This window comes from Mchenga conophoros, linkage group LG14, assembly GCF_057382185.1.
Source record: "Mchenga conophoros isolate Kocher_MC1m ecotype Shallow Benthic linkage group LG14, M_conophoros_male_GT1.1, whole genome shotgun sequence".
Taxonomy (NCBI): domain Eukaryota; kingdom Metazoa; phylum Chordata; class Actinopteri; order Cichliformes; family Cichlidae; genus Mchenga; species Mchenga conophoros.
The window spans coordinates 27024457-27051789 of NC_140539.1; the positions used below are offsets into that span (position 1 = coordinate 27024457).

General features: G+C 40.3%; 2 protein-coding genes across 2 annotated transcripts; both read left to right on the plus strand.

Moving 5' to 3' along the window:
• The first annotated feature begins 2954 nt into the window (after positions 1-2954).
• LOC146559933 (extracellular calcium-sensing receptor-like) lies at positions 2955-12260 on the plus strand. The gene is made up of 9 exons (XM_085244898.1): positions 2955-3094; positions 3502-3796; positions 3956-4042; positions 4318-4587; positions 6571-6777; positions 6863-7138; positions 10777-11004; positions 11101-11224; positions 11311-12260. The coding sequence occupies exons 1-9, from the start codon at positions 2985-2987 to the stop codon at positions 12219-12221; spliced, it is 2508 nt and encodes an 835-aa protein (XP_085101024.1). The 5' UTR covers positions 2955-2984; the 3' UTR covers positions 12222-12260.
• A 9868-nt stretch (positions 12261-22128) lies between these two features.
• On the plus strand, positions 22129-26146 carry LOC146559934 (extracellular calcium-sensing receptor-like). Its single transcript, XM_085244380.1, has 9 exons — positions 22129-22238; positions 22512-22806; positions 22978-23064; positions 23298-23567; positions 23757-23963; positions 24047-24322; positions 24702-24929; positions 25026-25149; positions 25236-26146. Exons 1-9 carry the CDS (start codon positions 22129-22131, stop codon positions 26144-26146), a joined length of 2508 nt encoding a protein of 835 aa, XP_085100506.1.
• Positions 26147-27333: the final 1187 nt, after the last annotated feature.

Sequence of the window (27333 nt, forward strand, 5' to 3'; positions counted from 1 at the left end):
GAAACAGCCACCGCCCAAACCCAGGTAACTCAAAGAAAGAGAAACATAATTTATATAACAAAACATTTTAGAAAAACCACACAATGTTACTATGTGTGCGCCTCATAATACCAGTGTTAGGTTTAACCAAATGATTAATGAAGAAAACTGCAAAGCAAACTAATAAAGTAAAAAATGGACTAATTTACCCCTGTGTGGCTGATACCATCACAGTCCTGCTCCTAGCAAGTCAGCCACAAGGTAAACTAAGCTAATGTAGTGAATCCCTAAAGACACAGTGAATGAATACTGTGAATATAATTAGCAGGTGATTTCACAAAGAGTGTGCTTTGGTTAAAGTATGTGAAGATTGCACTAAAAAATTGAAATTTTGAACTGAATATAAAATCAGCTCAAAATTTCTTTACTTTTTGCAGATGATGTGGCACTGTTTGCTTAATCGGGGGGTGACTTCCAGCTTGCACTGGAGTGGTGTGAGAATCAGCACCCCCAAGTCAGAGACCATAGTTCTCAGCCGGAAAGGGTGGAATGCTGACTCCATCTGGGACAAATTACTACCCCAAGTGAAAGAATTTAATTTAATTCTCGGGGTGTTGTTCACGAGTCTGGGGAAAATGGAACATGAGATTGACTGATGGATTTGGGCAACATATAATAATAATAATAATGGATTGGATTTATATAGTGCTTTTCTAGGCACCCAAAGCGCTTTACAATACCACTATTCATTCACTCTCACATTCATACACTGGTGGAGGCAAGCTACAGTTGTAGCCACAGCTGCCCTGGGGCAGACTGACAGAAGCGAGGCTGCCATATCGCACCATCGGCCCCTCTGGCCAACACCAGTAGGCAAGTAGGGTAAAGTGTCTTGCCCAAGGACACAACGACCAGGACAGAGAGCCCAGGGATCGAACCGGCAACCTTCCGGTTACAGATGCGATTCCCAATCCCCTGAGCCACGGTCGCCCACGCTGTACCACAGACTGGTACATATAGTGGGGGTCCTGGCTAATTTGGTGCCCCCCCCCCCACACACACACACACCAAAACAGACACACAACATGGATTAAGGATTGTCCGTTAACATCTGTTATTGTGAAAACTGTTCTCGGAACCATACTGAATTTAACCAAATAAATATTTTATATAGGGAGAGAGAGAGAGTATGCAAATTGCTAACAAACAGTCATTATAATTCATCATACATTGTGAATACTAGACAAATCAACAATACACCTCTTCCAATTAATGGCTAATTAATATTATGCTGAACACAGTCCAAAAGATTCAATAAGCCGCCTCAGTGTCTACTGTCGGTCTACTGTTTACTATCATAGCAAAGTGGCTAACAAACGTAAACAGAAGTTTTCCCAATCCTTACTAATGAATGTTACCTTGTTTCAGGATACATAATACCTGCCATTATGCAAAAACACATCTGCTTACCTGTATCTTTTGCAGGTAAGCAGATGTGTCTTGGCACATCGGCACATTTGCACATTCTCCTCCTCTTGTCCATCTTCCATCAGTAATTTTGCACTGCAGTATAATCACCCAACCCCACAACATAAACTAATAGACCAACACCTTGTATAGGGCTTTTTTTCTGGGATTTCACACAACCCAGGAAAAATAATTACTACATAATGGGCTTGGATTGACAATATTATGAATGAAATGTGCACTATTTGGAAGCAGCCCGCCCCGTCCCCTTTCGACAAGTTGTGTGTGAGACTTCAGCACAGCATCAGCAAGCAGCAAGCAGGCACTGAGGGCCCTCGTGCTCACTTTTCGCGTATATTTGTGTGATAGAATTTAGAAAACATGTCGGTGCAAATTATAAGTCTATATCATAATGTCTTCAGTTTTTGTGTTTGTTGTAGGGCTGTCAACGTTAATGAGTTAACTGCCTCATCACGATTAACGTGATTAATATTTTTAATGCAATTAACCCATCTAGAGCACAGAATGGACAAACTTTGGAAAAACTGCACGAAATGCATTGACAGAGACATTTCAAGGATTTTGAGTCATTCTGCACTCCAAATAGATTAATTGAGTTAAAACTTTTAATCACGTTAAACATGATGACAGCATTTACATTGAAAGCCCTAGTTTGTTGGTTTGTTCTTATTTTGTTTTATTTTGTGAGCTGCTTATTAGATGTCGCTCCACCCAGCCATCCTGCCCCTCTCCTCCCTGTGTGACAAGCAGCAGGAGCACCTCGCAAACATGGGCAAAAATGGGCAAGAGAAAACCAATTGGTGCCAATGCAATGCCCAAAATGCCATTGCCATGATGCCGCCCCCACCACAATGCCGCTCTGGGCAACCGCCCATTTCCCCCATATAAAAAAACGCTACTTCTCAGGACAATCTTCCACATCCATTACATTTTCGAGTCGCCTCTTGCCCTTTGTAGCTTGGTGTCCTGCCCATGCTCATGCCCCTTTGTTTTTGTTTTGTTGTCGTCCCCTCAACAATTTTGTTTTCTATCCTTTTTCAAATCAAATATGGACTGAAGCTCTTTAATATGATGTTGTTGAGACATTCCACATGAACTTTGCTGTACATGAATTATGAGCTGTTATTTCTGCTATTCTTCTTTTGTGTCACTTGATATGCACACAGAAACACCTGTTGCTCTGACAATTCTTCAGTGAGTTATTACTGATGACTAATTTACTCACAGTGTTCCCTGAGTTTGCCTGGATACAAAGCAATCTCAAATGAAAAGTATACACCTCCTTCTTCCCTGATGGGTGGTGTGCAAGATTAAACAACACAGCAAGTCAATAAAAGGGAATGGCAAACAATAAAACCTAATGACTGGTCTCAACAATTCAGAAAGCTGTCATGTGCTCATCTTTGCATAACAATTTAGTTGTGGTTGTTTTGCTGTATTCCTGTGTTTCTTCGATTCTATCCACTCCTCAGTTTTCTTTGTCCTGTCAGCTGCAGGGACAGTTTCATCTAAATGAGATGCAAAAAACTGGAGATGTGGTTCTGGGTGGACTGTTTCAAGTCCATTTCTTTTCAAGTGTTCCTGATCTGTCTTTTACCTCGCAGCCACAACAGCCTACTTGCCATGGGTAACTATGACAGGGAAACAGAATGAAAAAAATGGAATAAGAAAACTGTTAAACTTATTTCCAGTATAAATATGTATTTTATATCTAAAATAACTACACAATGGATCTTCATTTTTTTTCAATAATATTTAATTGTTATTCAGTTTCCTTAATTGATTAAAATGTCATTACTTTTGCAACATTTTCAAACTGCACTCATTTTCTTATATTTCAAAAATCTGCATTGTACATATATTTTATTGTCAGATATTTTATTGCATATATATTGTGTCTTTATTTATTCAGTATCCTTAATTGTTTATAATATTTCTACTTTTTTAACTTTTTCAAAAGGCACTCGTTTACTTGTAATTTAAAACCTGTGTTGTATTATATATATATTAGTAATTAAAATTTTCTTGTCTTAGTGTGTATGTCCTAGGATTTAAGCTTGCACAGACCATGGCATTTGCTATTGATGAGATCAACAGAAACTCAAACCTGCTACCTAATGTGACTCTGGGATACACTCTTTATGATAACTGCCTTGAACTTGGAATTGGATTCCGTGGAGCATTGTCATTAGCCAGTGGTCAAGAGGATCAAATTGTAGTAGATGATACATGTGTTGGAAATCCTCCAGTCATAGGGGTTGTGGGTGATTCATCTTCTACAAATTCTATTGCAATCTCCAACGTCTTAGGCTTGTACAGAGTACCTATGGTAAGTTTTCTGCTTGACCATGTAACAGTTTTCATGGATTAATTTGATTTAATTGAAAATGTAAAACCATTTTATGAAAAAAATAATGCAGTCATGATGACAAAGTTAAGATATCTCTACGTGGATAGCTCCCCAATATACAGTCTGTATCTTTCACAGGTGAGTTATTTTGCCACATGTTCCTGCCTGAGTGACCGTCAAAAGTATCCATCCTTCTTTAGAACGATCCCAAGTGATGCTTTCCAGGTGAAAATTTGTCATCACAATTAAAATGGAAACGCAAAAGTCTGTTTCAATATCTGTGTAAAAGAAGAAAACACAAGGATGTGAAAATATTAGAAATAATAATATAATTAGTTTTGAGAATTACACTCTATTTAATATCTGTATTATCTCAGAGATTAAGGCTAAATTGCAATTATATTTAAATGCTGTATTGTGGATGATGAAAAAAAATATAACACGCCGAAAGTTTTCCTTTTCTTTTCGGTGCACTTACACGTTAATCTGTATTCACTTAGGTACGTGCAATGATCCAGATTCTAAAACATTTCGGCTGGACTTGGGCAGGTCTGCTCGTCAGTGATGATGATTATGGACTTCATGCAGCCAGATTCTTTCAGTCTGAGCTGAGTGTGTCTGGTGAAGGTTGCCTGGCCTACACTGAGGTTTTACCCTGGGACAAAGACACAGATGAACTCCGGAGGATTGTTGATTTGATGAAAACCTCTACAGCTCGAGTTGTCATTGTCTTTGAACATCCTAGTCGCATGATGCACCTTATGGATGAGGTTTCACTTTAAAATACTTTAAATAATTACTAGTTACAGAGGTCTTCATAATTATATTGTTTAAAACACGTATTACATATCATTGTGAGTGCAGAAATGAGTACAGAAATTTAATAATTCAGAATTCATTTTAAAGATCATAAACTGTTTATGTTTATGTTCATAAACCGATGCCATATCTCACCTGCTTCACACATCCCTGAGTCACCTGGACACTGGCAGAGGATGCTGTTCGTGGACTACAGTTCAGCATTCAACACAATAATTCCCTCCAAGCTTTTCACCAAGTTGACGGATCTAGGACTCAGCTCATTACTGTGTCAGTGGATCCTCAACTTCCTCACAGACAGACCCCAATGAGTGAGGGTGGGAAAACAAGTCTCCCCCTCCATCTCACTCAGCACTGGAGTGCCTCAGGGCTGTGTTTTAAGCCCCCTGCTGTACTCACTGTACACTTATGACTGTGTAGCCACATCAGACACCACCTCCATTGTCAAGTTTGCTGACGACACTGTTGTTGTGGGCCAGAGCGTTCTCACTCCCGAGGCGTAACATGTCGACGTTTTGTCACGTCCCGCGGCGTTCCTGAGGAACGCGAAAGGAGACCTTCGGCGTTCTTATGGTACGCGGCGGGTTATGGCTTGAATCCAGTGCAATGACGCTCCCGCGGTAGTAGACGTGCCAGCCCTGTATTCCAGCCCTAAACCTAACCTTATCCCTAGCCCTGACCATAACCTTATTCCTGACCTTAACCAGGACTTTAATGATGTTAAATAGCGTGTTTCTAAGCGATTTGAAGAAAAAGAGCGAACATGTGTAGGTTCAGTCCAGACGGTTCTCATATTTCCTCTTTTTCCGAGGTCGTCATTTCGGAACGTGGTGGGTAGCCGAAAACGTAATATGGTGACGATTTGTCACCTAGCGTAAAATGTTACGCTTTGGGAGTGAGAACGGGTTGTGTGGGCCTGATCTCCGACAACATCGAGACGGCCTACCTGAAGGAGATTAGGAACCTGGAGACCTGGTGCCAGGAGAATAACCTCCTCCTAAACGTCAGCAAGACTAAGGAGCTGATCGTGGACTTCACTACAAAGCAGACGAGGAATTACAAGCCCCACATCATCAGTGGCACGCCAGTGGAGAGAGTGGACAGTTTCCGATACCTGGGTGTCCACATCACTCAGGACCTGTCATGGTCCTGTCACATCAACACCCTGGTTAAGAAAGCCCGTCAGCGTCTCTTCTTCCTCAGAAGATTTAGAGACTTCCATCTGCCACTGAAGGTGCTCAAGAACTTTCACTCTTGCACCATCGAGAGTGTCCTGACGGGAAACATCTGCACCTGGATTGGGAACAGCACCAAGCAGGACAGACTCTGCAAAGAGTGGTGCGCTCGGCCGAACGCATCATTCAATCAGAGCTCCATGACCTGCTGTCCATCTACACCAAGCGGTGCAAGACCAAAGCTAGGAAGATTATGATGGACCTCTCCCATCCCAACAATGGACTCTTCTCACTGTTAAGGTCTGGGAAGCGCTTCCGCTCCCTTAAGGCCAAAACAGAGAGAATGACGAGGAGGAGCTTCTTCCCCCAGGCTATTCGGGCCCTGAACCAGGTGTAGGACTGGACTCTCCCACACAGATCACATCACTATAAGACTACACTCTCACACACATCACATCACCACACGCACTCTGGTTTTTCGTCATGCACACTTCCTATAATTTATAATCTCTTTCTGCTATTTTCACAGTTTTACTGTAAATTTCTAAGTTAAATCTGTAAATTTTGTAATAACCTGTAAATTGTAAATACTGTAAAACCACTGTCATTTAATGGTCGGGCATTGCACAGCTACAGGCATTTCACCTCGTGTCATACTGTGTATGGTTGTGTATGTGACAAATAAAATTTGAATTTGTTTCAGTAAAGAAGTTGGAATTACAATATTATTTCATAGATTTGGTCTGATCTAATTCACAGGTAGTAAGGCAAAATGTGACAGGCCTACAGTGGATAGCCAGCGAGGCCTGGACAGAATCTGCTGTGCTTCAAACACCTCACTTTATGCCATACCTGGGTGGTACACTGGGTATTACCATTCGTCGAGGAGAAATACCAGGGCTCAGGAAATTCCTGTTGCAAATACGTCCTGATCTACATCACAACACTAGCTACGGAAATAGCTTGGTGAGACTTAAACACTTTTACTGTGGTAGTCACAACAATTATATATTTTCATAATGTGTAACAAAGATTTTCCAAAATATTTCAGGTGAATCAGTTTTGGGAATTCACATTTCAGTGCAGATTTGCTCCAGCTCCAGCAGGCTGGCTGGAAGGTGGAGGTGCACTATGCACTGGACAGGAAGATCTGGGAAATGTTGACACTGAGTACTTGGATATTTCCAACCTGAGGCCTGAGTATAATGTGTACAAAGCTGTATATGCACTGGCACATTCCCTTGATGATATGCTACGGTGCAAGCCAGGAAGAGGGCCCTTCAGTGGGAACAAATGTGCCACCTTACAGTCACTGGAGCCTTGGCAGGTGTGGTATAATTTTACACTCCATCTCTGAGCACATCGTGTTTTTTTTTTTGTTTTGCTTTGTTTTGTTTTGTTTTTTGTTTTTTTGTTGTTGTTTTTTTTTTCGGGGGGGGGGGGGGGGGGGGTGATTTCTTCTCCTGTTCCGTTTGGTTCTTTAGCCATCAGAATTATTGTCTGAGGAACAGTTTTACTTTATCAAGTGGATCGTCACAACCTTGCCGTTTTGGTCCATTTGATTGCCCTTTGTTATTATTATTTATTTTATTTTATTTTATTTTATTTTAAGTTTTTGCAGATGGGACAGACATGACTTTGGGATAGGAAAGGAAGTGAGAATGAAAGGGACGAAAAGAAAAACACAGGGGAAGAGAGTGTTGCGGTTCGAATTTTTGAGGAAGAGACACACGACTGAAAGTCCATAGTGGGTCAACACAAATGATTTTATTAAAACACATACAGGGAGTGCAGAATTATTAGGCAAGTTGTGTTTTTGAGGAATAATTTTATTATTGAACAACAACCATGTTCTCAATGAACCCGAAAAACTCATTAATATCAAAGCTGAATGTTTTTGGAAGTCGTTTTTAGTTTGTTTTTAGTTTTAGCTATTTTAGGGGGATATCTGTGTGTGCAGGTGACTATTACTGTGCATAATTATTAGGCAACTTAACAAAAAACAAATATATACCCATTTCAATTATTTATTTCTACCAGTGAAACCAATATAACATCTCCACATTCACAAATATACATTTCTGACATTCAAAAACAAAACAAAAACAAATCAGCGACCAATATAGCCACCTTTCTTTGCAAGGACACTCAAAAGCCTGCCATCCATGGATTCTGTCAGTGTTTTGATCTGTTCACCATCAACAATTCGTGCAGCAGCAACCACAGCCTCCCAGACACTGTTCAGAGAGGTGTACTGTTCTCCCTCCTTGTAAATCTCACATTTGATGATGGACCACAGGTTCTCAATGGAGTTCAGATCAGGTGAACAAGGTGGCCATGTCATTAGTTTTTCTTCTTTTAAATCCTTTCTTGCCAGCCACGCTGTGGAGTACTTGGACGCGTGTGATGGAGCATTGTCCTGCATGAAAATCATGTTTTTCTTGAAGGATGCAGACTTCTTCCTGTACCACTGCTTGAAGAAGGTGTCTTCCAGAAACTGGCAGTAGGACTGGGAGTTGAGCTTGACTCCATCCTCAACCTGAAAAGGCCCCACAAGCTCATCTTTGATGATACCAGCCCAAACCAGTACTCCACCTCCACCTCCAATGCAGGAGGCTGCTGAATGCACACAGACAATATGTAGCAAATTATACTGTAAACATGTAGGCAACCTTTCAATAGCTGAACTTTGCTCCATTGATCGGCCAGACATCGCGCTGCCCGTAGCTTCAAACCATTAATTAACTTGACCGAGCCTCAACCCTTCAATTATGCAATATGCGCACAACATGATTACAGTTGCACCTGCAATGAAAGATTATTATGTGCTTATGCTAACACCTGAAATAGAGACCAGCTTCAACAAATGTGTCAATGAAACAACAATAATGATAAATCATAAATGATGCAACAGTAATAAATAAGGATTATGAATAGTAACATAGATTATAAAATAATATTTCATCCCGACAAGGGACAGTGAGAGAAGACAATTAAAAAATAAAAATAAAAAACCACTGGATCACCTGTTGAGTGAGAACAAAATGAAAAAGAAAACAATGAAAAGGAGAGCAACACAATAAACATTACACCACAGCAATAACCTAGATAACTGTAACTATCACTAAATACTAATACGAAGCACAATGTGCTTTGAGGTAGCAGCAGCCAAGAAAGATATAGTTTATGTCTGTGAGCACCCGTGTATGCGTGAGCACGCTTGTATTCAAAAGGTTTCTTCATGTAATAATCTGGTTAGCAGATGGCCGCCTCTCCCTGAGCCTGGTTCTGCCAGAGGTTTCTTCCTGTTAAAAGGGAGATTTTCTTTCCCACTGTTGCTAAAGTGCTTGCTCATAGGGAATCATTTGATTGCTGGGTTTTTCTCTGTATTTATTATTGTAGGGTCTACCTTGAGGCGACTGTTGTTGTGATTTGGCGCTGTATAAATAAAATTGAATTGAAATAGAGGGTGTGGGGAGCCATAGCCTCGTCCCCCAGGGCATAAAGCAGGCATGGAGGAGATCCAGGCCCCAGACATTCAGAGGCCCCCAGAGCATGAGAGCCCAAGGAGGACTATCAGAAGGGCCGTTCTCACTCCCGAGGCGTAACATGTCGACGTTTTGTCACGTCCCGCGGCGTTCCTGAGGAACGCGAAAGGAGACCTTCGGCGTTCTTATGGTACGCGGCGGGTTATTGCTGGAATCCAGTGCAATGACGCTCCCGCGGTAGTAGACGTTCTAGCCCTGTATTCCAGCCCTAAACCTAACCTTATCCCTAGCCCTGACCATAACCTTATTCCTGACCTTAACCAGGACTTTAATGATGTTAAATAGCGTGTTTCTAAGCGATTTGAAGAAAAAGAGCGAACATGTGTAGGTTCAGTCCAGACGGTTCTCATATTTCCTCTTTTTCCGAGGTCGTCATTTAGGAACGTGGTGGGTAGCCGAAAACGTAATATGGTGACGATTTGTCACCTAGCGTAAAATGTTACGCTTTGGGAGTGAGAACGGGTTGGAAGGGCCACCGTGTCAGGCCCCACCAAGCAGCCACCAGGAGTGAGCCGGCACACATCTGAGCGCCCAGCCCCGGAAACCCAGAACCACCAACTTACCGACGTCTGTGGGCATCACTCACCGGCAGGGAGTGTGGTGTGTGTGTGTGTGGGGGGGGGGGTTGGCTCCCACAACTGGGAGGGCCTGAGATGGTCACAGAGAGGTCGAGTCTAAGACTCGACCTGACATATTGACACAGATGAATAGGCACACACAGACACAAACTTTCCCACCCTTATACACACATGTACTATCACTCGCCCAACATGGAAACAGACATAAATGGACACTATACACACACTTACACTCCCCAAAAATACTCTATACCCCAGGTCCAGGTACCACCACCCCCAGAGGGGTGATGGTACCTCCTCCCAGCCCCCACCCCGATGGTAACCAGAGAATAGGGGTGTGAAGACCCCATGCCTGCCTCTGCCGACTGATATGTGGTGTTGCTGTGTGCTGTTCTAAAGTGCATTTGAAACATGGGAGGGGCATGCCCTCCATTGTTTTAAATGCACATTGGGCTTCTTGGGCTCTCGTGTTCTGGGGGCCACTGGATGTCTGGGGCCTTGATCCCACAGAATTTCTGAAAGGGGATTTGCCATACTTGTGAGTAAAAGTAGTTAATGTATTTAAGTCATGAAGGTCATTAACTTCTATGCAGGACCTTTAGTAATGTGCCTTGGTTGATTGTGACTTAGATATAAATGACTTTATATATGTAGGCACCATAGATATAATATTATATCTGATTACTAAACTGAAAAATTGCCACTGATTTCACTGTAAAGTTACTGGAGCCATGGCAGATGTGATATCATTTTACAGTCCATCTATGAAAAAAACATTCTTTCTATAATTGGTTTCAGAGTAAAAACGAATTAATTTATTATACATTCCTTTCAAACAGCTTGTTTATTACATGGAAAGAGTGAACTTCACCACTCCATTTGGCGATCAAGTGTCATTTGACGAGAATGGTGATGTAGTACCAATTTATGATGTTATTAACTGGTTGTGGCTCCCTGATGGAAGCACTAAAGTTCAGAATGTGGGTGATGTTAAAAGGACAGCTTTCAAAGGTGAAGAACTCATACTTGATGAAGGCAAAATCTTCTGGAACTTTGAATCCAAAATGGTTAGATATGTTTTTATTTGACAAGTACCTTTTATGACATTTACAGTTATATAGAATTGTAGCAGGCAATAAATATTTATTTTTTATATCCAATAGCCACCTCAATCAGTATGCAGTGAGAGTTGTCCTCCTGGTACCCACATGGTGAGAAGGAAGGCGGAGCCCGAATGCTGTTTTGACTGCATCCCTTGTTCTGAGGGAAAGATCACTAACACAAGCAGTGGGTGTTTATCTTTCTGTATGACATAATTGATTTAATTTCTGTGAAATATAGGATGCATTTCACCATCAACCCCTCTTTGTTAGGCTCATTGGAGTGCACCAGTTGTCCAGAGGATTTTTGGTCAAACCCACAGCGTGATCTATGCATTCCTAAGAAGACAGAGTTTCTCTCCTATCATGACCCTTTGGGTATTTGTTTAACAGCAACCTCCTTACTGGGAACATTTATATGTGTTGTTGTTCTGGGGATCTTTATCTACCATCGCACAACACCTATAGTACGTGCCAACAATTCAGAACTTAGTTTCCAGCTATTGTTGTCACTTAAGTTGTGTTTCCTGTGTTCACTTTTGTTCATTGGACGGCCCAGGATGTGGACATGCCAACTCAGGCATGCAGCATTTGGCATCAGCTTTGTGCTTTGTGTCTCATGCATCCTGGTAAAAACCATGGTTGTTCTGGCTGTGTTCAAAGCCTCCAAGCCAGGAGGGGGAGCCAGTCTGAAGTGGTTTGGTGCAATGCAGCAGAGAGGAACAGTTCTGTTTCTTACATCTATTCAGGCAGCCATCTGCACTACCTGGCTTGTCTCTTCCTCTCCAACTCCACATAAAAACACCCAATACCACAATGACAAGATAGTGTATGAATGTGCAGTTGGGTCAACTGTTGGTTTTGCAGTGTTATTGGGCTATATTGGTGTGCTGGCTGTCCTCAGTTTTTTAATTGCATTCCTGGTGAGGAATCTCCCTGATAGTTTTAATGAGGCCAAGCTCATCACATTCAGCATGCTGATCTTCTGTGCTGTGTGGGTGGCCTTTGTTCCTGCTTATATCAGCTCACCAGGAAAACTTGCAGATGCAGTGGAGGTGTTTGCCATTCTTGCTTCAAGTTTTGGACTCTTGATCACACTGTTTGGACCCAAATGTTACATAATCCTGTTGAGACCAGAGATGAACACAAAGAAAGCTGTTATGGGTCGTGGCATTGTGTCATAAAATTTTCAGTTTATGTCAAAAGGATTTTTTTTTTTTGCACAGTTTAGGCCAAAAATTAAATAAACAAATACAATTAACAAATATTAAATATTAAAGACAGTTATTTAGTCGTCTTTTGGTTGCTGTTCTTTTAAAATGCAGTTTAAATACAAAACAACCACACTTTTCAAAGAGAAGCATTGACTTTTTGACACTCCACTGTAAAATTAACCTATTTACCTCCTAAGACCCAAACTCTTTCACGGCATGCATTTTTAATTTATCTTTGCTATTTGGGCTGATTGGGACCTGATGAATGAAAAACCAAAGAACCAAAGAATTGCCAGATATATTTTTTTGACCTGATGTTTGTGTCTGAGAAAAATGAGATCCACATATGAGGACATTTGTTTTAAATTTCAATAGAACAGTGGAAGTATAACGTCCTTACATGTGGAAATCAGGCCCTTGTAGAGCAAAATTTAGTATTTTGGTCTATCCATCCATCCATCCATTCGCTTCCGCTTATCCTTTTCAGGGTCGCGGGGGGCGCTGGAGCCTATCCCAGCTGTCATAGGGCGAGAGGCAGGGTACACCCTGGACAGGTCGCCAGTCTGTCGCAGGGCCAACACACAGGGACAGACAACCATTCGCACTCACATTCATTCGCACATTCACACCTAGTGACAATTTGGATTTTCCAATTAACCTATCCCCACAAGCTGCATGTCTTTGGACGGTGGGAGGAAGCCGGAGTACCCGGAGGGAACCCACGCAAACACGGGGAGAACATGCAAACTCCACACAGAAAGACCCCGGCCTGGTGTTGGAATTGAACTCAGGACCTTCTTGCTGTGCGGCAACAGCGCTAACCACCGTGCCACCGTGCTGCCTATTATTTTGGTCTAGCCAACCCAAAATGTGATGTCCACATATGTGGACGCTAGGTCCTAGGAGGTTAAGGAAGTTAAATGTAATTGAAATTATTTTAATAAACTAAGCTTTCAAGTTGGATTCATTTAGCAGTTTTACTCTATATTCTTGTATTTGGTCTGTCTTGAACTGATGGTGATCAAAACCATGCTGATCATTTCACGAAAACAACTCAGGCAGGACTCAAATACAGGTCTCAACTTTCAAACTTCAGTGCAGATTATTTTCAGTTTAAAATGTGCGACAATCAGAACTTAAGAGTAGTGACAATGCCAGGCTCCCAGACACACAAAGCTCTCCAACAGTTTTCTTAGGTCTCTCCAAAGATACTCTAAAAAGATTCTCATCCAGAGAGTTTATCTCCAAACCAGATTCAGAATACTAGCATACTTTATTAATCCCTAAGGAAATTATGTGGGTTACAGTTTCCCCAAGACAGTAACAGCAACAGTTTAAACAATTTAAACAATATAATATATTACAGATTTTTACAAATTTAAGAAATAGGACTAATATATACAAATCACTCAATTATAAATATCAAGAGTTAACAGAGGTGATTTTAAATAAATATCGAGAATATTTACAAGGATATTACAGAGTAGAAAAGAGCATGCACAAAAAGGGTGTAACTATTGCAGTGTTTACAGTATATTAGGTGGAGGAGTTGTACAGGGAGATGGCCACGGGCAGGAATGATTTCCTGCATTGTTCAGTGGTGCTCTTTGGCAATCTCAGTTTCTCACTCATTGTGCTCCTGTGACTAGCCAGCATGTCATGGAGTGGGTGGGGGGTATCATCCAGCATTTTCTTTACCTTGGAAAACAGCCACCTCTCAGACACTACTAGGGCTGGGGGCAATATGGCCTAAAATCCATATTGTGATATATTATTTTCTTCTGTGTACCGTATTTTCTGCAGAATAAGGTGCAGTCAAAATCCTTTAATTTTCTCAAAAGTCGACAGTGTGTCGTATAATCTGGCGTGCCTTATGTATGAATTCTGGTTGTGCTTACTGACCTCGAACCAATTTTATGTGGTACACACCATTCAAAACACTGTCAAAAAATGTTTTAGTATGACTTTGGTAAACTACAAAGTTGCACCACTTGATGGATTGTCTGAGCATTACGGCTACCATAGTCAGGAGCCTAATCTGGGTCCAAAACTCTGTCCGCTTCAGGGCCCTGTTTCAGGAAGCCGGTTTAGAAAACTCAGAGTGAAAAACGATACGCAGGGTTGAGTAACCCCGAACTGTCCAACTCGGAATATTCGGTTTCAGAAAGGCTGATAACAATTAGTTCAATCAACGCGGAGTTGCTTTAACCCCAAGTGAAGCGCGCGCACGAGGATACATAAAGCCCTGATAAGCGGAGCACAGATTAAGCGAGTCACCATGGAGACGGAGGGAAAGAAGGCGCGGTCAATGTATTTTACAGCGCTTGAGGCCGAAATTCTGATGGCAGCATATGCCGATAACATGCAAATTCCGCGGAAAAAAGTAACACAGCCACAGCTGCAAAAGAAAGAGAGCATGCATGGCAAAACATAGCCGACAGAGTCAATGCGTGAGTGTTAATATAAACATTGATCTAGGGATTTCCACCCATTTAACACGTTATTTTATCATATGTTATTTTATTTGTTATTTTATACATTTTATTTTGTGATGTGATGTGAGCGCAGGTGCAACCCAACAGGCCCCAAACGTTCCTGGCAGCAAGTAAAAATGAAATATAAAAATATAGTCCAAACAGGTAAGGTGTAATTGTATTATGAGCCATAGTGCTTGGTCTGTGTGTCCGATGTAAATCAATTGCAGTTAGAGGCTACATTAATTTTCTTTCTGTAAGCACTTATTGAAATTATCTGAGCACATTACAAGTACATATTTGCGTACTCTGTATGCTCAAATGTGACCCGTTATAGCCAACAGAAAAAAAGCGGAGGCCCGAAAAACAGGTGGGGGTCCTCCACCACCACCACTCACAGAGGCTGAGCAGTTGGCCCTCAGCCAAAACAGTGGGCGCCCTGTGGCTGAAGGCATCTCTGTGGGGACATCCTCTGAGTCAATAACCCCGCAAGACACAAGTGCCTACATAGGGGGTAAATTCAAAATAATACATGATGTGCATACATCCTTTCTTCACAGTCACCTTTGCAGTGCTACTCATTCATTTGATAAACTCTTTACCATAATGGATTATTTTGTAGTGAAGTTATTTTCCTACTGATTTTGCCTTCCCTCAGTCTTGGTTGTCTTTGAGAGCATAATGACAATGAAGTGTAAGGTGATTGGTATGTTTGTTAATTGCCATTTGGTCCCTTGTAAGTTATAAGTGACCCGTATAAACCTCATATTCTATCAGTTGATGGTGGTGGTGTACTGCATCTGGTGCAGCCTCCTGTTGAGCCAGACCAACATGCAGTTGTGAGTAATACACCACAGATTATATGAGTTTACAGTAGAACAGCAATGTTGTTTATTTCTTTACTACAGGAAAATAATGAAGGAGGAAGCAACAGAGACACCTTATGAGGTTTACATCTTTTAATACTTTGTGTACAGGAAACACAGGCGACCAATAAAGCCAGTTGAACAAAAAATCAGTTTATTCTTCTTTCAACATGTTGAGGTGATGGGACAAAAGAAATGATTGTGACATATGGTGTCTCTGACTGCGCTTCCATCTTGTATGTCCGTGCGAGGGTCAGGATGTTCATGGTTTGGATCACTGCTGCTGTTTGGTTCAGAAGGACAGTGTTCTCCTCTAATTGTGGCAATGTTGTGAAGAATCACACATGCCACAATAATGTCACATGCCCTTTCTGGGGTGACCCTGAGTCTTTGCAGGCACTGGAACCGGGCCTTAAGCATTCCGATAGTCATTTCAATTCTGGCTCTTGTCCTGCAATTAGCCAGATTATATCGCTGCTGTGGGCCCGGTTCAGGGTCAGGGTAAGGGGTAAGCAAATAGGGTAAACATGGATACCCCCTATCACCAAGCAAGTAGCCAGTGAACTCTCCTAAGACAGAAGGATACACTTCAGTTCAAATGTCCCTGAAGCAATTGGTCTTTATATATTTTAAAGTATTCTCAACTCACCATGTCCAAATTTTGTGCTCAGTGTACATTCACGGAATATTTGTGAGTCATGGACAGAGCCTGGCCACTTGGCTTCCACATTTGTGATAATGTTGGCAGCATCACATATGATCTTCACAGTGCAGAGAACACAAATTAGCATCCATTACTATAATGAAATAATTTGTTAGTTTGAAATGCTACAGGGAACTATGTACCTGTACATTAATGCTGTGGAAAGACTTCCTGTTCACATAGTCTCCTTCATTTACTGAAGGAGCAATGATTGGAATGTGAGTGCCATCTGTACAGCCAATCACGCCTGGGAACCGTGAGAATAAATGTAAAATTTAAGTAGTAGTCCAAGTATCACCACATCATGAATTAAGTTTTGGTCATCCTGCTACCTGCAATTTTGTGGCATCCCTCTTTGATGAATCTTGTGGGTCTGTGACCGGGGAACACCACAGACGAGTGCAGGAGACGTTTCAGTGCAACTGTAACATTCCTGACTGCCCGACAGACGGTAGCCTTGGAAACGTGCTCAGCGTCACCAATATTATACAGAAAGCTCCCGTTTGCAAAAAACCGAAGTGCAATACAAATAATATGTACAGAACTGAGAGCATGTCCGCGATGTGTCACATGAGCAATATTAGGCCTGAGGATGTTATCCAAATAACTTATAGATTGTGCTGAGAAACGGTAACGTTCACACAGAAAATCATCAGGAAATGATAAAATGTCCAAACGCGCTCTGATCACTCTCTCCCGGCGGAGAGCTCTGCGGAGAATTTGGGCTTCACGATCTACTGGCTCTTCAAGGAAGGGGCACGCCATGTCCGACACTTCCTACTGTCAGGTTTCCGACAAAGGGGCGGAGAACGTCAGGGTTAGTTGTAGTAAACCTGCTAGGGGGCAGGTTAGCTTCACGGAGTGTGTCGTCATAGTGACTCACTCAGGCTTCAGCTGAACTCGCTTTGTGAAACCGAAAACCCAGAGTTTTTGTTAACTCAGGGTATACTTACTCAGTTTTTCCACTAAACCGGCTTCCTGAAACAGGGCCCAGGTCCCAAAGTCAAACAAACACTGCAGCATCATTGAGAGTTAAAAACTGTCTAAATTCTTTAATCTTTAATAAAATGGTCAGCGTTGCTGCTTTACCAGGTATAACAATAAAGTTTAACATCCAGGCATTCATGAAAACAGAATTTTTTTAATTTAACAGAGTTAGAAGTTAGCAGGAAGTTACCTCGCTAGTTTCCACCTAAACATGATATGCCATGTTCTGACTGAGAGATTTCTGAAAAAATTAAAACGTACAACTCTGCTATCACTTCCAACATAAATGAATACAGAAAACTAAACAGCAGTGACTTTTTTAGGGTTACTGAAGTTGGGTTAGCTGGTATATAAGGATGTGCTACGTGATTGATAGCAACACAACTATGTTAGCATAACATAAACAGTGAAGCTGGAGGATGAACGCTAACTTTTTTCCACTCTATAAAAATTATTGGGAGAACAAATGCAATCGCATGGCAGGATGCTGTAAATGGACCAAACTTCAGTCAGGAGAACAACTGAAATAATCCACTTTAGTCATTAATATACTGCAACAATATGGGAATAAAGCAGCTGTGAGAGAATTCAACATTAACCCTTTAAAGCCGGTCGGAGCGGGCACGCTCTGTTTTGTGTAACTATTTTTAAATCCCGGTAGCACTGCAACCACGTAAGCTAGCGCAATAATTTTGTTTTGCATATGAAACCAGAGGAGTTGTACTTACATCTTATGCCATCAGCTTGTCCTAGGTCACGGTTTCCTTCCACATATAGCTTTGTAAAAACTGCATAAAAAGCACTTGCAGCAATAAAAACATAATATTCCAGAAACACGCTTTGCCGATCTGATCAGCCGTTTGTAACACTTCCTACGTCCATCAGCGCGAACTATCGCATGTCCGCCATGTCTTGCCCAAAACCGGAAGTGACGTCATTTTGCGGAAATTTGGTTTTTTACCATCAAGGCCTTATGAGCCTATACTGGTGTTTTTAACTCATTCACTGCCAATGAGTTAAACCCATTGACTCATTCACTGCAATTGACGGCTATAGACGTCAATGGCAGTGAATGAGTTAAAAGTTATGTTTGACTTTATGACTTTCTGTGTTGTTTCTGGGATGCTTAGGACTCATATTGCACTGCTGGAAATAGTTTATTTTGATGCATATGCTTGTTTTTTTTTTGCAAATTTGCATTATAATATTTATTTTCGTTTTTCCTGCAATATATAAAAATTGGTGTATTTCAAAAATAAAACTATGAAAACACTTAAAATAAATTTCCTGTTGTTGTAAACTATTTTGTGCAACTTTTTTGTATTTACAGTTTTGAGGAATAAACCTCTTAAATTTCTCCAGGTAGAAATATATATAAAAAAAACAACAAACAAAAACGATTTTCAAATTTTTTTTTTAGTTTACTGCAGTTTTTTGCAATTTTTGTAGTTACTATGGACTTAATGCATACATATTATTAAAATATGGGCTATAACAGTTGTATTGATGTATAGCAACTTGAAATGCTCCCAAAAATGGAACTACAGCATGTAAAAGTATAAAGTAAGCTCTGGTTCTTGGTTCTATGGTAGGTCTTAAAGGGTTAAAGGGTAGAATAGCAGATAAGAACCTCAAATAACTGTATTTTAATACTCAATTATATTCAATTTATCAGGGACAAGCAAAAAGCTCAATCAGGTAATAGCAACTGTATAATCAAATTATTTTAAAATTAAACATTTTGAAAAAAGTAAAAATTCTAAAAACCTTTTGCTAATGCTACTTCCAGTTTTGATGAGGTTATAGTCGAGGATAGAGGGAACACATCAGCTGTAGATGAATTCTTCTAGCCATACAGGATGAAATCCTTTTGAGGAGGTAGAAACGTCCCAAGACTTCCTCCAAGTTCCAGTCCTGCATGTCAGCAATGAGCAGAGCAAAGTTAAAAAATCTGCCAAGATACTGTGGCTGTTTTCAGGGAATTCAATATTAAGAGGCACTACCAGACGAAATACGCTATCTACGACAAGCTAACTGGGAAAGAACATGGTAAAAAATTGAAGCAACTCGAAGCTGTTTTAACACAGCACTTTTTCTACAAGTGCCCATGAGTTACATGAAAATGGCGCAAAGGCAAGCTGATTGCCAAGCACTGCAAACCTTTTTCTGATAGTGAATTCATTAAAGACTGTGTGATGAAAATGGTGGAGAACATTTGTCCTGAGAAGAAGCAAGAGTTTGCCAATGTTTGCCTGGCTCGTAACCGGTGATGGGAATAACGGCGTAACAAGTAATGGCGTTACTTTTTTCAGTAACGAGTAATCTAACTAATTACTATTCCTATTATTACAACACCGTTGCCGTTACTAACAAGAAAACGCGGTGCAGTCACGTTACTATTTTTCAACAAACAGTCGGTTGAAGCTGTCTTCAGCTTACTGCACCATCAGTTGCACAGATGTAGCTGTGGACAGCAATCATTTTCTAGCAGATGATCACTTTTTGGCACAACATCTGGAGCTAAGGGGGCAAAACAATCGCATGAGTGTTGTTGTTTGACTGAGGAAGAATAAAGTAGTCATGGTAAGCCAATCACATGACCACTTTAAGATTAAAAAACAACAAGGTAATATATACCAGCTTTTAAATTGTGCTGATAGGCCACATAAAATCACAGTCATGATAAACAATACATATGCGGAGTTTTTTCCTGAATAGTTTCGCCACGTTTAATCTCTAAGGACAGTGCTGGCAAGCACGCTCTGCTTATGACCAAAAAATGTAAAAAATAAAACAAAAAACAGCCTGTTCGTGTTGGTGGAAAAACGCACCATGTCGACCAATCAAAAAATGATATGGCAACATGACATTTGGTCGTTTAGGAAGAGGGGGAAGTTTTAGGAGTGACGGCAAGAGAGAGAGAGAGACAGCAGAAAAAAAGAGAGCGAATTTTGAGATGTGAGAGATTTGTGACATTTAGCATCTTTGGAGTGTGTAGTTAATGTGTTGTCTTGTGTAGTTAGTGTGTAGTATTGTGGATAGTTTTGTGTTGTGTGTCGGAACAATGAGGCTACTTGACCTTCAGAGCCTTAAGGACCAAAAAAGAGGAACAGATTTATTTGCTGCTGTTTGTTCCGCTGTAGATGACATGAAACTACCATGGAATAAAGTCACTGGTATTATTACGGATGGCGCACCTGCCATGGCTGGTGAGAGAAATGGATTAACAACCCTAGTCTGTAACAAAGTAAAAAAAAAAAAACCCGTGATGGTAAAAAAAAGTGGTCAAAATGATGGTCAATAAAACAAAACAAGACAACTAAAGAACGAGTGATGTACAGATTTATATGGCCCACAATGTTTTGCACTTTTGAAAAAGTTAACTCTTAATGTTTTTTTCCTGTTCACATGTTTTGAATTTAGATGTTTAATTTTTCTTCATTTTGTGTTTTTCGAATACATTATTTTGGTAAAAACATTTAATAATAAATAATTCATAATAAAAAAATTATAATAAAATTTGTGTGTGAAAAAAGGAAAGAAATATAAGGTCATTCATTTGCATTTAATGTTAATGATTCAAAATATTTCAGGCTGAATGGTTGGCCCCCACACATTCTCACCTTCCCAAATCTGGCCCTCTTTGCAAAAAGTTTGGACACCCCTGCATTAAACTCTGTCATGGGACTGTGTTAAATTCCACCCACAAAGGCTGGATTTTAGGCCTTTTGCTTCATGTGTGGATGAAACTAAGCTGAGGGATCATGACACTGGGAAAGTCTGTACCAGCATACTGGAGGGTCTATCTGTTAGCTGAACCTCTGATTCAGGAGGAGCAATGAGGTTTTCATTCAGGCTGTCGAACTGGATAAGTCTTTATCTCAAGGATGTTTGAGAAAGTGGGCAAGCGTTGACAGAATATCTTGGTCTGTCCAGGCTGGTGGATGTTCTCCACTATGATGGCCTCAGGATTTCATCTTTACTTTTTGCAGATGATGTGTTACTGTTTGCTTAATCAGGTGGTGACTTCCAACTTGCATTGGAGTGGTTTGCAGCCAAGTGTGAAAATCAGCACCCCCAAGTCAGAGACCATAGTTCTCAGCCGGAAAAGGTGGAATGCCAACACCATCTGGGACAAATTACTACCCCAATCGAAGGGATTTAAATGTCTTAGGGTCTTGTTCACGAGTTTGGGGAAAGTGGAGCATGAGATTCACTGACGGATTTGGGAAACATGTGCAATGATACAGGCACTGTACAGTCTGAGCTAAGTTTTTAATTTACAGGTCAATTTAGATTACAACTATTCAACTGTGGCCACGAACTCTGGGTAGTGATCAAATAAGTAATTTGTTGTCCCTCTCTTTCAAATCAAATATGGACTGAAACTCTTTAATTTGATGTTGTTGTACATTCCACATTAACTTTACTGTACATGAATAATGTTATGTCATTTTTGCTATTCTTCTTTTGTGTCACTTGATATGCACACAGAAACACCTGCTACTCTGACAATTCTTCAGTGAGTTATTACTGATGACTAATTTACTCACAGAGTGTTCCCTGAGTTTGCCTGGATACAAAGCAATCTCAAATGAAAAGTATACTCCGCCTTCTTCCCTGATGGGTGGTGTGCAAGATTAAACAACACAGCAAGTCAATAAAAGGGAATGGCAAACAATAAAACCTAATGACTGATCTCAACAATTCAGAAAGCTGTCATGTGCTCATCTTTGCGAAACAATTTAGTTGTGGTTGTTTTGCTGTGTTCCTATGTTTTTTCTATTCTATCCACTCCTCAGTTTTCTTTGTCCTGTCAGCTGCAGGGACAGTTTCATCTAAATGAGATGCACAAAACTGGAGATGTGGTTCTGGGTGGACTGTTTCAAGTCCATTTCTTTTCAAGTGTTCCTGATCTGTCTTTTACCTCGCTGCCACAACAGCCTACTTGCCATGGGTAACAAGGACAGTGAAAAAGCAGGAAAAAAATAGAATAAAAAAACTGTCAAACTTAGTGCCAGTATAAATATGTATTTTATATCTGAAATAACTAAACAATGCGTCTTCTTTTTCATTTTTTTCTTAATATATGTCTTTAATTGTTATTCAGTATCCTTAATTGTTTATAATATTTCTACTTTTGCAACTTTTTCAAAAGGCACTCGTTTACTTGTAATTTAAAACCTGTGTTGTATTATATATATTAGTAATTAAAATTTTCTTGTCTTAGTGTGTATGTCCTAGGATTTAAGTCCGCACAGACCATGGCATTTGCTATTGATGAGATCAATAGAAACTCAAACCTGCTACCAAATGTGACTCTGGGATACACTCTTTATGATAACTGCCTTGAACTTGGAATTGGATTCCGTGGAGCATTATCATTAGCCAGTGGTCAAGAGGATCAAATTGTAGTAGATGATACATGTGTTGGAAATCCTCCAGTCATAGGGGTTGTGGGTGATTCGACCTCTACAAATTCTATTGCAATCTCCAACGTCTTAGGCTTGTACAGAGTACCTATGGTAAGTTTTCTGCTTGACCATGTAACAGTTTTCTTGGATTAATTTGATTTAATTAAAAATGTAAAACCATTTTATGAAAACAAAACTAATACTAATAATGCAGTCATGATGACAAAGTTAAGATATCTCTACATGGATAGCTCCTGAATATACAGTCTGTGTCTTTCACAGGTGAGTTATTATGCCACATGTTCCTGCCTGAGTGACCGTCAAAAGTATCCATCCTTCTTTAGAACGATCCCAAGTGATGCTTTCCAGGTGAAAATTTGTCATCAAAATTAAAATGGAAACGCAAAAGTATGTTTCAATATCTGTGTAAAAGAAGAACACAGACAGATATGAAAATATTAGAAATAATAATATACTTAGTTTTGAGAATTGTGCTCTATTTTGTTTCTGTATTGTGTCAAAGAATAAAGCTAAATTGCAATTATATTTAAAGTTTTTCTTTTCTTTTCAATGCACTTACACTTTAATCTGTATTCACTTAGGTACGTGCAATGATCCAGATTCTAAAGCATTTTGGCTGGACTTGGGCAGGTCTGCTCGTCACTGATGATGATTATGGACTTCATGCAGCCAGATTCTTTCAGTCTGAGCTGAGTGTGTCTGGTGAAGGTTGCCTGGCCTACACTGAGGTTTTGCCCTGGGACAAAGACACAGATGAACTCAGGAGGATTGTTGATGTGATGAAGACCTCTACAGCTCGAGTTGTCATTGTCTTTGAACATCCTAGTCGCATAATACACCTTATAGATGAGGTTTCACTTTAAAACACTTTAATGATTAGTAGTTACAGAGGTCTTCATAATTATATTGTGTAAAACACATATTACGTATCATTGTCAGTACAGAAATGAGTACAAAAATGTAATAATTCAGAAACTGTTTCAGTAAAGAAGTTGGAGGCTCAGTATTACTTCATAGATTTGGTCTAATTTAATTCACAGGTAGTAAGGCAAAATGTGACAGGTCTACAGTGGATAGCCAGCGTGGCCTTGACAGAATCTGTTGTGCTCCAAACACCTCACTTTATGCCATACCTGGGTGGTATACTTGGTATCACCATTCGTCAAGGAGAGATACCAGGGCTCAGGGATTTTCTGTTGCAAATACATCCTGATCTACATCACAACAGTAGCTACGGAAATAGCTTGGTGAGACTTGAACATTTTTACTGTGTGTCACAACAATTATATATTTTCATAATGTGTAATAAACATTTTTCAAAATATTTCAGGTGAATCAGTTTTGGGAATTTACATTTCAGTGCAGATTTGCTCCAGCTCCAGCAGGCTGGCTGGAAGGTGGAGGTGCACAATGCACTGGACAGGAAGATCTAGGAAATGTGGACAATGAGTACTTGGACATTTCCAACCTACGAACTGAGTATAATGTGTACAAAGCTGTTTATGCACTGGCATATTCCCTTGATGACATGCTGCGGTGCAAGCCAGGAAGAGGGCCTTTCAGTGGGAACAGCTGTGCCTCTTTGCAGTCACTGGAGCCATGGCAGGTGTGTTATCATTGTACACTCCACCTTTGAACACATTGTTTTTGCATGCTTTCAGAATTTCTGAAAAGGGATTTGCCATACTTGTGAGCAAAAGTAGTCATTTAAGTCATGGAGGTCATTAACTTTTATACAGGATTATTAGTAATGTGCCTTGGTTGATTGAGACTTAGATATAAATGACTTTATATATGTAGGTACCATAGATATAATATTATATTTGATTACTGAACTGAAAAATTGCCACTGTTTGCACTGTAAAGTTACTGGAGCCATGGCAGATGTGATATCATTTTACACTCCATCTATGAATAAATCATTGGTTCTATAATTAGTTTTGGAGCAAAAAATAATTTACTTATTATACATTCCTTTTAAACAGCTTGTTTATTACATGGAAAGAGTGAACTTCACCACTCCATTTGGCGATCAAGTATCATTTGACGAGAATGGTGATGTGGTACCAATTTATGATGTTATTAATGCGTTGTGGCTCCCTGATGGAAGCACTAAAATTCAGAAAGTGGGTGAGGTTAAAAGGACAGCTTTAAAAGGTGAAGAACTCACACTTGATGAAGGCAAAATCTTCTGGAACTTTGAATCCAAAAAGGTTAGATATGTTTTTATTTCACAACTACCTTTTATGACATTTACAGTATATAGAATTGTAGCAGGCAATAAATCTTTATTTTTTTATGTCCAATAGCCACCTCAATCAGTATGCAGTGAGAGTTGTCCTCCTGGTACCCACATGGTGAGAAGGAAGAGAGAGCCCGAATGCTGTTTTGACTGCATCCCCTGTTCTGAGGGAAAGATCACTAACAAGAGCAGTAGGTCTTTGTCTTTCTGTATGACATATTTGATTTAATTTCTGTGAAATATAGTATGCATTTCACCATCAACCCTTCTTTGTCAGACTCCTTGGAGTGCACCAGTTGTCCAGAGGATTTTTGGTCAAACCCACAGCGTGACCACTGTGTTCTTAGGAAAACAGAGTTTCTCTCTTATCATGACCCTTTGGGTATTTGTTTGACAGCAATCTCCTTACTGGGAACATTTATATGTGCTGTTGTTCTGGGGATCTTTATCTGCCATCGCAGAACACCTATAGTACGTGCCAACAATTCAGAACTTAGTTTCCAGCTATTAATGTCACTTAAGTTGTGTTTCCTGTGTTCACTTTTGTTCATTGGACGACCCAGGATGTGGACATGCCAACTCAGGCATGCAGCATTTGGGATCAGCTTTGTGCTGTGTGTCTCATGTATCCTGGTAAAAACCATGGTAGTTCTGGCTGTGTTCAAAGCCTCCAAGCCAGGAGGGGGAGCCAGTCTGAAGTGGTTTGGTGCAATGCAGCAGAGAGGAACAGTTCTGTTTCTTACATCTATTCAGGCAGCCATCTGCACTACCTGGCTTGTCTCTTCCTCTCCAACTCCACATAAAAACACCCAATACCACAATGACAAGATAGTGTATGAGTGTTCAGTTGGGTCCACTGTTGGTTTTGCAGTGTTATTGGGCTATATTGGCATACTGGCTTTCCTCAGTTTTCTAATTGCATTCCTGGTGAGGAATCTCCCTGATAGTTTTAATGAGGCCAAGCTCATCACATTCAGCATGCTGATCTTCTGTGCTGTGTGGGTGGCCTTTGTTCCTGCTTATATCAGCTCACCAGGAAATCTTGCAGATGCAGTGGAGGTGTTTGCCATTCTTGCTTCAAGTTTTGGACTCTTGATCACACTGTTTGGACCCAAATGTTACATAATCCTGTTGAGACCAGAGATGAACACAAAGAAAGCTGTTATGGGCCGTGGGATTGTGTCATAAAATTTTCAGTTCAAGTCAAAAAAAAAAATTATTTGCACTCTATTGACCGAAAATTAAATAAACAATTAAAATGAACAAATGTTAAATATTAAAGACAGTTATTTAGTCGGTTTTTTTGTTGTTGTTCTTTTAAAATGCAGTTTACATACAAAACAACCAGACTTTTCAAAGAGAAGCATTGACTTTGTTACACTGCACTGTAAAATTTACCTATTACGGAAATTAAATATAATTGAAACTCTTTTAATAAACTACGCTTTCAACTTGAATTCATTTAGCAGTTCTAATATATATTTTTGCATATTTGGTCTGTCTTGAACTGATCATGATCAAATTCATGCTGATCATTTCAAGAAAACAACTAATACTGTCACGGTTTGCGGGGCAAAAGGGCGGCAGTTCTGGTGCAGGTGAGTGTTTATTTATAATAGTGGGTCAATACGAACAGCAAGGGTGGCAAAACACGAAACTAGAAACCTAAACTGGGTAAACTAATAAGACAAACCAGAAACGAAGATGCAGGGAGGTCCGGGGAAATACATACGGAGAGACGCAGGGAGACCGAGGGGAAACAACACAGACGAACCAGCAATTACTATGACAGAAGACACAACTTAAATACACTCAGAGAACACAGGGAGATTACATACAGGTGGGAACACAGCTGGGAGTGATTAACATGACGAGACTAGGGAGGCAAAATGAAAACACTCACATAAGACACAGACCTTCACAATAAAACAGGAACTTACACATGAAAGGACACAAACTAAGAAACGCGGACTAGATACAGGAACATACGGGCACAGAACAGAGTAAACACTAACCAGAGGAAGAACAGAACCAAAATCACGAAGAGAAAACCCAAAACGCTGGGTCAAAAGGACCCAGGATCATGACAAATACAGGTTTCCATTTCAAAATGTGCTACAATCAATACTTAACTATAGTGACAATTCCAGGCTCCCAGAGACACAAGGCTCTCCAACAGTTACCTAGAAGGTCTCTCCAAACAGACTGTAAGAAGCGTGTCATCCAGAGTTTATCTCCCATTGAGAACTGGGAGTAGTGCAAGATGGCGGCGCGCACAGATGCAGCAGCTCTATGCTCTCCACTTAGGTGCTTTTCTTTTTCTTTTTTCCACATTTCTTTTTCTTTTGTTTTTCTTACTGTAAAGCCAAATTTAC

Excerpts from the sequence above, each read along its gene's own strand:
- LOC146559933 (XM_085244898.1), top strand. The coding sequence starts at position 2,985 with ATGCAAAAAACTGGAGATGTGGTTCTGGGTGGACTGTTTCAAGTCCAT. Across the intron at positions 6,778-6,862 it reads CTAGCTACGGAAATAGCTTG|GTGAATCAGTTTTGGGAATT; the intron begins GTGAGACTTAAA and ends AAAATATTTCAG. Across the intron at positions 11,225-11,310 it reads AAAGATCACTAACACAAGCA|GCTCATTGGAGTGCACCAGT; the intron begins GTGGGTGTTTAT and ends CCTCTTTGTTAG.
- LOC146559934 (XM_085244380.1), top strand. The coding sequence starts at position 22,129 with ATGCACAAAACTGGAGATGTGGTTCTGGGTGGACTGTTTCAAGTCCAT. Across the intron at positions 23,568-23,756 it reads TAATACACCTTATAGATGAG|GTAGTAAGGCAAAATGTGAC; the intron begins GTTTCACTTTAA and ends TTTAATTCACAG. Across the intron at positions 24,323-24,701 it reads AGTCACTGGAGCCATGGCAG|CTTGTTTATTACATGGAAAG; the intron begins GTGTGTTATCAT and ends CCTTTTAAACAG.